Below are 12,313 nucleotides of genomic sequence, written 5' to 3'. Positions count from 1 at the left end.
CTGGGAAGATCCCACATGCCGCGGAGCGGCTGGGCCCGTGAGCCGTGGCCGCTGAGCCTGCGCGTCCGGAGCCTGTACTCCGCAGCGGGAGAGGCCACAGCGGTGAGAGGCCCGCGTACCGCAAAAAATAAATAAATAAATTTTAAAAAGTATGAAGACTGTAGTAGTAGTAGATATCAGACGTTATTTATCTTTCTGATTGAGAACCAGCCCATCTGGGTCATTTTAATGATTAGTAAACTAGACTTTTATTTCAGAGTTGCAGAATCTCTTAAGTACCCACGTCTCCAGTAGAAGGTAAATTCTGACTTTAATGACCTGGTTATATTCAGGATGGACAACACCACCATGTATTTTCTTTTCAGTTTTGTTTTTCCAAATGGAGTTTTGCTGCCTTTACTTATTTCTTTACTCTCATTCAATTTTTTGGTTTTAGCTAATGATTCTTAAAGAACAGAATAACCAGAAAAAGACACTAACGGACGGGGTGCTTGACATAAACCACGAGCAAGAGAACACGCCGAGCGCGAACGGAAAGGCAAGTCCCTGGTTCCCTCTGTGTGGTTCTCGTCCCACCTGTCCAGTCTGTGCACGCGTGTTGGTAACCTGTCGCCAACGCACCACTTCGGCCCAAGCGGCCGAGAGTCATGTGAGCCCACAGCGTGCAGAAGCCAGCTTTGACCTTTACCGATTTCCCAGAAGTGGTTTATTTCCTCCCTCAGCAAACAGGGCTGTTTAAGGGTTCTTTCCCCCATTAGAGATCTTCTGATGGTTCTCTAAGCCACGAGGAAGACCTGGCTAAAGTGATTGAGCTCCAGGAAATCATAGACAAGCAGTCAAGAGAGCAGAGCCAGATGAAGGAGCGCCTGGCCGCCCTGTCTAGTCACGTGACAGAGCTGGAGGAAGATCTGGACACGGCCAGAAAAGACCTCATCAGATCTGAGGAAGTGAACACAAAGTTGCAACGGGATGTCCGTGAAGTGAGTGACAGTCGCCGTGTCAGTGTTGTCATGGGGTTGAATGTGTGGACTCTTCTGGTTTGACTGTCACTTATTCTCGCAGTTACTTCAACCTTGGGGTGACTGTATGAGTAAGAGCAAAACAGAACAGTGCCCTGAGACTTTGACTGGCTGCTTCCCCGTTTCTGTGTCAAGGTCTTTAAAGGTGTAGGGGAGGCCTGGTGCAGCTGGTCCGTTGGCAGCGGAACGGACATGAAGCCGGCCCTTCCTGCTGTGCTGCTGTGACTGTACTGCCCTGGGTGTGGACTCCTCATTTCTCTAAGTCCTAGGCCGTCAAATGTGTTCCTGATTGTGCTCAGATTTCCTTTTGATACACTTCGAGCGAGTGTGGTGGCCTCCGCGGTGGTAGTTCTCTCGGGGAGACGTGAGCATGGGCTGTGGGCTCTGCCAGGGCGGCACTGTCGGCTGTGTTTCTAGTTTTCTGATGTTCCGCTCCTTGAGGGGAATGTACGATATTGATGTTGGTGGTCAGACAGAGTGGCATTGGTTCACACTTGGGTCATCAGGCTCATGCTGTAAAAATACGTAGCAATGTGTGCATTTCTCAGACGTTTCTGCATGTATCATGATTTATGAGAAACTAGCTAGCTGTCACTGTAAAAACAAATGAGCGCTGGGTGCCTTCCCTGGCACCTCCTCCTGTTGGCGTAACCTCTCCGTTGTAAACAGACAGCTCCTACCCCGTCCCCCCACCTTGTGAGGCCACCGCAGAGAGAACGCCTTCCACGTGTACATAGAACCGGTGTGCATTCTGTTTAGTAGCTTTTGGTGTCAGTGATTTTATGTAAGAACTCAAAACAAATATGTGCACGTATTTATATGACCTATATCCACGTTATTCTTTGGCAACAGGAGGAGGTGAGGTGGCAGAGTTTAATATGCAGAGAATTTTGAAAAAAATTTTAAGACTTGCCACTTTTAATATTAAGACTTTGCTAATATTGGTTACTTAGTGAACAGGGAGGGACCTGAAGCGGATTTCTAGCTGGGGGACAGGAATTGCAGTAGCAGAAAGTTCAGGTCCCAGTTTCAGCGTTTGATACCGTGTAATATAATTTTGCTTTAGAAGAATTAGGCTTTAGAGGGCTGCTTCCAGTTGTATTAAACTTTTTTTGTTTGTTTTCAATTTTATTTATTTTTGGCTGTGTCGGGTCTTCGTTGCTGCACGCGGGCTTTCTCTAGTTGCGGCAAGCGGGGGCTACTCCTGTTGTGGTGCATGGGCTTCTCATTGCAGTGGCTTCTCGTTGCGGAGCACGGGCTCTCGGCGCGCGGGCTTCAGTAGTTGTGGCGCACGGGCTCAGTAGTTGTGGCTCGCAGGCTCTAGAGCGCAGGCTCAGTGGTTGTGGCACTGTGGCTTGCAGGCTCTAGAGCGCAGGCTCCGTAGTTGTGGAGCGCGGGCTCAGTCGTTGTGGCTCGCAGGCTCGGTAGTTGTGGCGCGTGGGCTTAGTTGCTCCACGACACGTGGGATCTTCCCGGACCAGGGATCAAACCCACGTCCCCTGCACTGGCGGGCATATTCCTAACCACTGGGCCACCAGGGAAGTCCCCAGTTGTATTAAACTTTGAGTTCTGTTTCCATTTGTTAATATTATTACTTTAATTCTGTGGTAATTGGATGAGATTTCATCCAACTTTTACCCAAGAAAATGAGACACATATCTCACTGTTGTATCTCCACCTGTACCGTGAGGCAAACAGAGGTCCTGTCTTCATGGCAGATACCTTCCCCCTCCTGGAATTCTTGCAATAACAGGATATTTTATTATACTTTCTCTCTTTCTTTTGGTAATATTATGTAGAAAAGGATAAACTTGGTAAACTAAGTGGCCAGACATAGCATTAAGACAGATGAGTGCTGGGATTTCCCTGGTGGGCCAGTGGGTAAGACTCCGTGCTCAATGCAGGGGAAAGGATAAACTTGGTAAACTAAGTGGCCAGACATAGCATTAAGACAGATGAGTGCTGGGATTTCCCTGGTGGGCCAGTGGGTAAGACTCCGTGCTCCCAATGCAGGGGGCCCGGGTTCGATCCCTGGTCGGGGAACTAGATCCCACACGCCACAACTAAGAGTTCACATGCTGCAACAGAGATCCTGCGTTTTGCAACTTAAACCCAGTGCAGTCAAAATAAATAAATATTTAAAAAATAAATTAAAAAGACAGGTGAGTGCTAATTACTTGGTGAATATTTATGATCTTTGAGGTGGGTGCATTTTCATTCACATCGGAGAAAACTGGCGTGTCTGTCAATTTAATTTTGAGGACAGTAATTTTATATTTGATTTGAAACTTAGGACTGAGCCCAGTTTGTTCTCTCTCTTGAGCGCACCCGTCTGTTACGTACTGGTTACTTCCCTTCTCTCCCTCTGAAAATGCGTGACATAGGCCATGGCCCAGAAGGAAGACATGGAAGAGAGAGTCACGACTCTCGAGAAACGCTACCTCGCAGCACAGCGTGAAGCCACCTCTGTGCACGACCTCAACGATAAACTGGAAAATGAAATTGCAAATAAGGAGTCTATGCATCGACAGGTAGTGGTTTTTATCGAATTTTGTCTGGCTTTTATTACTTACTTACTAATGAAGGGGGAAGACCTTTTCCTGTGACTTCCATGTTGGAAATCAAGTCCCAGGGTAAAGTTTTTATGATCTTAGAATATTGTGTTCAGAAGTGTGGTGTACATTGTAGATCAACTGTACTAGAATAAAATAAATTTTTTAAAAAATTGTGGGTGACTGCAGCTTACAGGTTTTCAGTTTTTAGGATTTGTTTCAACCATTTTGTGGAGCTGCACTCCTGACTCTTCTGTTGCTTGTTAGCATTTTTACCAAAAGAGCAGAGAGTAGCAAAGAACTTGAAGGCAGCCAGCTGCCTGTTGGTAACTGGGGTCAGTGGTAAGTGGCAGACTGAGACACGCAGTCTGCGTAGTAAGGTCTGTGCCTCCTGTGGCCCGGTTCGCTTCACTTGCTCCTCTCTTTCTGTGTGGTCTCGTAACCAAGAGTTAACCAGGGAGACCAAACCTGGCTTCTGAAAAACAAAGTGAGTTTGTCTGGTGTGTTATAAAGTGTATCATTGGCCCCCAAATAGAAATGAAATACTAGAAAGCCATTAAAACTTACGGTGTGGAATGCTAATTAAGAGCATTAAAATGTTCAAAATAATGACTTTAACAGGCAGATCAGAAAATGCTACGTACCATGCGCTGTTATTTTCTGAGGGTTTTGAAGCACAATCTGTTGTTTGTATATGTACATAGAGATATATGCACACAGAAAAAAGAAGAAAGCTGCACAGAAACAAGTGTTAACCTCTCAGGAACTGAGCTTATAGATGATTTAACATTTTCCCTTTTTTAAAGAAAGAAAAATCTGTCTAAATTTTCTACGTTGAAAATTTTTCAGAGTAAGAGGATTTTCTAAAAGAATGACCCTACGTTTACAAAGCTAAAACTAGACCAGTATTCCCTTAGGCACACTCTTAGCAGGTCTGGACTTCAAAGGAGATGAAAGCTGTATTTTGGCTTACATGCCCATGGCAGCCTGTTGTCAGTAGGGTTCCCTTCAAATGATGATTCTGATGATGTTTTAAGAAGGGTTAGTACTGCACCCTTCTTTCCTTAATTTGTCAATAGGAATAAATAAGCTCCTACAGAAAACGGGTTTGCTTTAATGTATAGGAACTTGTGTGTGTGTGTGTGTGTGTGTGTGTGTGTGTGTGTGTGTTTAAGACTTCTTTGGAGGTATTTAGGAAGAGCAGATACTTTGGCAAGAGGTGTTTTGCACGTTGAAATCAAGCCCAAGAAACTGGGTGTGTGCTCTTCACAGAAAGAAACAATTCACTGTGAAGCAGCTGCCAAAACAGCTGTGCTTCCGTCAGAACTAATTTAGTAGACTGTTGAAAATGGAGATGGCTGAACCATTTGCCCCGTTTTGACGCTTTGCTCTCATTTTGTAGACTGAGGATAAAAACCGCCAGTTGCAAGAGCGCCTGGAGCTGGCAGAGCAGAAGCTGCAGCAGACCCTGCGCAGAGCGGAGACCCTCCCCGAGGTGGAGGCGGAGCTGGCCCAGCGGGTGGCCGCGCTCTCCAAGGTGCTGCCCTGGGTCTCCTTGCCGGGCAGACGCCAGAGTTGGGTCTTGAGGGTGATTTGTTCACGTGCCATATCGTTGTGGTCTTGTCAGCGCACCTAAATCCACCAAGCATCTCAGACTTCTTTTCAGTGCTGTACTGTCTGAGACTGGAGCAAGTTTGAATGTCAGACATTATCCCTGCTTTTGTGTCATCCCCACATTCTTTTCCCTCCGGTTTTGTCAGATGTGTTCTGTGTGTCCCCAGGGTGCTTCAGCTCAGAGCCACTGCTGCTTGGAGCTACTTAAGCCAGCAGCTCCAAGGTTAGGGTAGAAGCTTTGTGGAAGGGCAGGGTAGTTTTTCTCAGAAGTAGGAAAATCCCAATCTCTTTCGAAGACCGCCAAAGTGACTTTGTAGTAAACAAGGTTTTGAGTCTTTATTCATTCACTGGTTCAACAAATCCTGGTGGGGCATGTGCCAGGCCCGGTCCCTGCCCTCACAGCCTCCCCGTCCCTGGAGAGCCGGCAGGTGAGAGGGGGTGTCCCGGTGATGCAGCGGCGCTGGAGGCGGCTCGTCCACACAACCAGCCGCCGGCCCAGTCTTTAAGGCACATGGTCCTGCACTGCCAGTAGGCGCTGGCCAGGCCCAGAGGAGCGGGCCCTGGCCTGTGCTGGTGCATCCGTCAGGAGTTTTGTGTTGCCTGCCTGGGGCTTAGTGAGCTGCTGAGGGGGCCGGACAGACCCGGGGTGGGCAGATGGCGTCAGGTGCTCGCAGACCTTCCTTAGAGCAAGTTCATTGCTAGCAGCTGTAACAGAAGCGCTCCTTTTCCTTCGTGATCTGCATTTAAAGTCTCGGTTTCTTTTCTCCCCTGTCTCATCTCTCCCGTCCCTGGTCGGCCTTGTAGTCTGACCTGTTGTCTTCTGGAAACTCTGCCACTAAGGAAGCTAAACTGTTCGAACTTCCTTCCCAGCTTAGGAAGGTAGAATGTGCACATTGCTCTTGCGCTCGCCGCTTCCTGCTTCCCACGCTGGCTCGCCCAGAGCAGCCTGAGGCTGGGGCGAAAACACAGCCCGCGGGTGTGGGACCTGGGGTGGGGGGAGCACATCTTCTCTCACCAGTCGATCGCCAGCGCCAGTCACACCTCAGTCACCTGCCCGAGAGGGTGAATTGCCTCCCGGGGTCACGCATGGGGCCACGCAGGACGTGCGAGCAGACGTCGGCGCGTGCCTTCCACTGAGCACGGGGCGCGTAGTCCACGCCCAGCACGTCCTGCTTGCTGCTGCTGCTGCAGTCATACCCCGCGTGTTGTCAGGAAAGGGCAGCTGTGAGCTGAGCTGACGGCATTCTCTGCCGGCAGGCCGAAGAGAGGCACGGCAGCATCGAGGAGAGGCTGCGCCACATGGAAGCACAGCTGGAGGAGAAGCACCAGGAGCTGCAGCGGGTACGTGTCCGGGCAGAGAGGCCAAGCGCCGGGCCGGGCCTGGGCCCCGCACCGCCGTGTGCGGCCTCATCTGCGCGCTGTCTGCTGATTGGCGCACCCACCACGTGCTTGCCCGCGGGCGGTGTGTAGGGGGAGGAGGCCGCCTGCCGCGCGGGAGCTGCTCCAGGTACAGGTGGGACCTTACGGGCCCCCCTCAAACAAGCCTGAGCTGCCAGCCCGGGGCACCCATGACACTTAAGGCACAGCGTCCTAGGCGTTGGGTCTGCTTGCCTGGGGTGAGGCACTGGAGTCCCCGATTCTGGTCACGGGCCTGATCTCTGTCCTGAACCCCAAAGTATTGTTCCAGACACAAAGGTAGACGTAGGGCTGGCCGTTCCTGAGCAGGAGGAAAACTCCTGTGCTCGGAGATGGGATAAAAAGGAGCATCGGGAAAGCGTGGTGGTGGAGGCTCACATCAGCTGAGTCCTGAGAGAGCTCTCCTGGAAGATTTGGTCACACGGCGAGATGGAACCTCCAGGAAATAGAGCGAGTGGTGGCCCCAGGTCCAGGCGTGCGACATCAGTATTGTCACCACCAGAAAGCGGCGTTCCCGGGCCTGGACTGCAGAGCATCAAACGTGAGCTTCCAGGAAGGAAAGCGTCTGCCTCCCATCAACAGATCCGCATGCCAGGCGCCCCTGCCCCCGGCACAGGCACGCTCCCTCCCCTCTTAGGCAGAGAATTCGACTCTCACTGCTTGAGGGGTGCACTTCATTACTTCCAGAGCTCGTCGCAGTAGGGATGCAGTTTATGACTAAGGCAATTCAAAGCAAACTTTTAAGTGGTTTTGCTTTAAAAATATTTGAGGGACTTCCCTGGTGGCGCAGTGGTTAAGAACCCACCTGCCAGTGCAGGGGACATGGGTTCGAGCCCTGGTACGGGAAGATCCCACATGCCGCAGAGCAGCTAAGCCCTTGTGCTATAACTACTGAGCCTGTGCTCTAGAGCCCGCAAGCCACAACTACTGAGCCCACGTGCCACAACTACTGAAGCCTGCGCTCCGCAGCAAGAGGAGCCACCGCAGTGAGAAGCCCGCGCACCGCAACCAAGGGTAGCCCCCGCTCGCCGTAGCTAGAGAAAGCCCACGTGCAGCAACAAAGACCCAACACAGCCAAAAATAAATAAATAAATTTATGATTTTTTAAAATTTGAATGCTGACAGCCTTATCATACGGTGAGCTGGGTCTCTTCTAGATGATGGTGGTTGCTGTGTTTTGGGTGTGATTCTGAGCGCTTTGTACTTAGTGCTTCCAACAACCTAGGAGAAAAGGGAGACCCGCCGAGGGGACCTGCCCTGACGTGTGCCGCCTGTCAGCACTGTCTGTCCCCTCCACTTTTCTTCTGTGTTCATTCAGGGTGTGGGGTGAAAATAAGCGTTTGAAACCATGAAGTTGATGCTAGTTTTATAGAACACAGACTTACCAATTTTATTACATTTAAAAATTACTTGTGGTACTTATTTCTGGTTTTTTAGTATAAATTATCATTACAAAGAATTCAGGTGATGTTAAGAGTATAAAGAAAAACATGTGAAAGTCTGTCTCCACTGTTTTTTTCCCCAAAATGAAATTTTTTACCTTTTGCTTTATAAGTTAAATTCATTTTACCCCCTTAATCCAGATTCAAGCTTCTGTTTACATGCTGGGAAGTTCCCCCTCCAGTGTGTGTGTAAGCTGATCCCCTTTAAAATATGCTTGTTTTCTGCGTGTAAATCTGCTCCTTGAGTCCATCAGACAGTTAATGGCTGGTGACACTAATGAGGCCCCCTGGGTGCTTTGTTGAACAGAAGCAGTGGGAGGGACCTTTCTCTGCACCTGCAGTCAGCTCTGGTGATCCAGTGGGTTCTGGTGACGGTGCAGAGTCCACTGGCGATGGCAGTGGGAGGGGCAGCCTGGGGAGCCAGGGCATAGGCCAGTCACGTCGTCGCTCCTTTTGGCGCTTTTAGAATAATGACCATACTTGTTCTTGAATTGTGTACGCTTCTGTTTTTCCTCTTTCAGGCAAGGCAGAGAGAAAAAATGAATGAAGAACACAATAAACGTTTATCAGACACTGTGGACAGGCTTCTTTCAGAATCTAACGAGAGGCTTCAGCTTCATCTTAAAGAGAGAATGGCAGCTCTGGAAGATAAGGTGCGCTAGCGCAACGTCCCTGAAGGCCCCTTTGCAAAAGGGGCGCCGGGGGTTATGTCCTTGCCCAGGCTGTGCGTATGGGAAATTGCCTGTCGTTCTTACTCTCCAGAGCAAGCGTTGGAGAACTGTTTCCATAGCGGGCCAGCCGCGTAGTAAATACCTTAGGCGTTTGCCAGTCGTGAGTAATCGAGTAGAGGAAGTCCATGCTGATCATTTAAGTGGCCTGAAAGCAGCCGCGGGCGTCCGCAAAGGAGTGGACGTGGTTGTGCGCCCCTGAAACGCACGGGAGCCGGCAGTGAGCCGGACCTGGCTGGCAGGCCGAGTTTATCAGCCCCTGCGCCAGAATCCTCTAGGTCCGCCCTCACCCCCTCACTGCTCTTGCGTTAGAGGTTTATTTCTGTCTCGTGTGTGTGACGTAATATAAAAGATTTAACCGTCTAAAAACAAGCGTTCTCATGTTCCAACTCCAGCCTTCTCTCTTTTCATTTGGTTTGGAAAATGTCTAAGCCTGGACTCTTGCTACTCTCATCATGGAACTACTTTAGCTGTAACCAGAGTAAAGGAGTAGCCGAGAATCTATGTCAGAGAAGCTCTGATGGGCGACACTTTGGTTCAGGTTTGATAAAAAACCTGTCCCGACTGCACCAGTGCCCTAAAGATGAGGCCCAAGAATCTTCCCTGAGATTGGCACCTGGGATGATGCTCGTTTGGGAGAGACCAGTGATTGCTACTAATTCTGTGGCACATTTTATTTTACACAAAACCCATGATGAAATGCATTACTAGAGACCACATAGGGCAGTTACCTCACTTCCTCCCTGATCTGCGGGCCGGCCTTAAGGTAGGAATATTTTTGTCTCAGATTTGAATTTTGCATGTGAAACTTGTGCCGGTTTCCCGAGTGACCGCTGAACTGCAAAAGCTGAAAGCCGGTATAAACCAGTTTAACTTACCCCATGAACTTGACCTCCTTACATCTAGAAAATCAGCCGCTGAAGAAGGAAATTTGATATGTACAAGTTATTATTAAAAGGTGTCATCTGGCCTCGTGGCTGGCATTTTACTCGGGGAGCGTGATCTGCCCATTAGTATGTTCACGGGGCCCATTCCTTCCCGCGGTGCTTTACTGTTTCAAACAACTGTAGCCGTCCTATAGTACGTGGAACATGTTTAAGAATTAACACTAAAAGGCTATTTATATCTTTTTCAGAATTCCCTCCTACGAGAAGTTGAAAATGCAAAAAAGCAATTAGAAGAAATGCAACATGATAAGGTGCTTCAGTCTCTAGATGGTTTAGAAATCTGTTAAGAGCTGAATTGAGCTGGGTTCTTTGTTATTATAATTATTACAGCTGGGTAGCAAAAGTTGAGTTCCATTTTCTTTATGGCTAGTCCACTGCTATAACATACATAGCGCTCCTGGATTTGTACGTTGAACGCTTTTGCATTTTAGATGGATTTAGAGTCCAGCAGGTGTGTGTGGTTGAGAATTCTGAGTCCTTTCTGGGTTCATTTGAAAAAGCTGAAACAGAGCAGGAGCCTTTCATCTGGAACAGTGCCGTCCATCAGAAAGATAATAAGAGCCACATGTGTAATCTAAAATTTCCTTGTAGCCACATTTAAAAGAGTCAAAAGAAACAGGTGAAGTTAATTTTATTGTATTCTCCCCTATGTAGTCAGAATGTTATCTTGTCGTATAATTGCTCTAAAAACGAATGAGCTACTTTACGTTCTTCTCTCCACCTGAGTCTTTGAAACCTGCGGTGTGGTTTCTGGTCACAGCACTTGGCGCTTTGGGGTGGCCCGTCTCAGGCGCTCAGTAGCCACGTGAGGTGAGTGGCAGCTGTGGCCCACAGCGCAGAGCAGGAAGGCTGTCCATTGACTCAGAAACTCTGGCAGTCTGCCTTGTCGCTTTGCCCTGTGAGGAAGTGACGTTGGGAGTAGAGATGGGACATGAGTGGATGTGTGCTTGGTGTAGACAGCTGAAAGCAATGCAGAGGAGCGAGTGCGATGGAGAGTGAATCCTGCGTGTGTGTCCCCCACCCCTGCCCCAAGTACAGCTTGTCTCAGAATTCATTATTGTTACTGGCTTGGTGTTTCTCTTCTGAGAGCTTTTCTATGACCAGGATGTAACTTTTTGTTCACTAAGGTTTATAAAGTTAATACTGGTCTGAGCGTTTATGTTTGCTATAGGACTCTTGGAGAAAATTTTCTCAGAATTAAAATGTTTGGAATTTATAACTGCTAATGTAACCTGTTATGGTTTTGTTCAGCGTTTGAGCACATTTTGATGCAAGTCATTTTGTATCCTGAAAGCAACACGTGTTATGTCATTTGCTGTTTTGTAGGATCAGCTCGTACTAACCCTGGAAGCCTTGAGAGCTGAACTGGACCAGACGGGGCTGAGAGGGGCTCCCCTACACCACAGGTAGGACGTTCCCCAGGTCACAGCTCTGCTCAGCACTGTCGTGTGTATACAGGGGCGTGTCATGGCTGCGTGGACAGTATGACTGGGTGGGTATAGCTCATGGTCGCGCCTCAAGAAGCCTGTGGCTTAGTGGCAGGCTAGAGGGAAGAGTAGAACATCATTCCTAAAGTTAGAACTCGGTACCTAGGAGAGTGGCAGTCACATTACTGACAAGACTGAAAACCACAGGAGGCGGTTTGGAAGGAGGGTGGTGGCTCATTAATATTTGGGTGTATTCATTTGAGGGACCTGACAGACTGTGACACTGATGTTTCTTAAGAATCGCAGAAGGTTAGTGACTTGTAGTCATTTTAAAATTTATTGAGACTTGACTTGGCGTTGGCTGCCGTGGGAGGAATCACCTGGCTTGTGAATGAGTTGAGCAAATTACTCAGCATCCTGATTTTTTTCTTACTTGTCATTATAGGGGCAATAATTCTTTTTAAGCTATTTAAATTTTTCTTTGCTTTCTTTGTGGAAAATGATCATCAAGTGAGAGTTAAACTTTAGCAAAAGTTATTGAAGAGCTTAACGGGTGACATTCATTCGTCTGTAGGAAAGAGACTCCTGCTTGAATCATGATTTAGGAGACAGTTCGGAGCCTATACACATATTGCAGCATTTGCAAACGTAGGGGACTGTCAGGGTCTAGGGTCCTTGCTGAACCTCCTAGAAAAAAAGAGAAATCAAGGAAGATAGAGGCAGAGCCAGAAACTTTCCCTGTCTCCAAGAACCACCGGGGGGTAGAATTTCAAGGAGAATGTGTGTGCTTATGGACGGTGGGGGGCGGGGGGAGTGGAGGGAGATCGGGACAGCGGCATCGCTGGACTTGCTGGCTGAGGTCCTCTAGGGTGAGGTCAGAGGTGGAGGCAGAGCCCTGCTCACGGGGTAGATGAGGAGCGTGTGAGGAGGACCGTGTGGGTACCTGGAGGAGGAGGTGGACACAGCCTGTTACTCTTTTGGGAGTTTGAGTGATGACGGGGGTGCGGGTGCCAGAACCAGAGGACTGGCACAGTTGCGGGGGTTTTCAATGGAAAAGCCTTGGGCATGGTCACCAGAGCCACGTGTGACAGTGAAAGTGAAGGACGAGGAAGCAGCTCTTGCTCTGATGGCGCAGGGGGCGGGGGGTGCTCCGTGCTCTGATGGCGCA

At 48.9% G+C, this 12,313-nt stretch overlaps 1 protein-coding gene across 1 annotated transcript in view; it reads left to right on the top strand.

The window, feature by feature from the left end:
• Positions 1 to 770: 770 nt before the first annotated feature.
• PPFIA1 (PPFI scaffold protein A1) overlaps positions 771 to 12,313 on the top strand; it is a 48,472-nt gene continuing 36,929 nt past the window's right edge. The window contains exons 1-7 of the mRNA XM_007465969.1: positions 771 to 980; positions 3,404 to 3,550; positions 4,974 to 5,108; positions 6,443 to 6,526; positions 8,565 to 8,696; positions 9,907 to 9,969; positions 11,045 to 11,124. Of these exons, the coding sequence (XP_007466031.1) occupies positions 855 to 980; positions 3,404 to 3,550; positions 4,974 to 5,108; positions 6,443 to 6,526; positions 8,565 to 8,696; positions 9,907 to 9,969; positions 11,045 to 11,124 (767 nt within the window). The 5' untranslated portion in view covers positions 771 to 854. The remainder of the gene's footprint in view (positions 981 to 3,403; positions 3,551 to 4,973; positions 5,109 to 6,442; positions 6,527 to 8,564; positions 8,697 to 9,906; positions 9,970 to 11,044; positions 11,125 to 12,313) is intronic.

Source organism: Lipotes vexillifer, unplaced genomic scaffold (genome assembly GCF_000442215.2).
Source record: "Lipotes vexillifer unplaced genomic scaffold, Lipotes_vexillifer_v1.1 scaffold1094, whole genome shotgun sequence".
In the NCBI taxonomy this organism is placed as follows: Eukaryota; Metazoa; Chordata; class Mammalia; order Artiodactyla; family Lipotidae; genus Lipotes; species Lipotes vexillifer.
The sequence above is the reverse complement of the archived record's forward strand: the minus strand, read 5'-3'. Positions and strand labels throughout refer to the sequence as shown.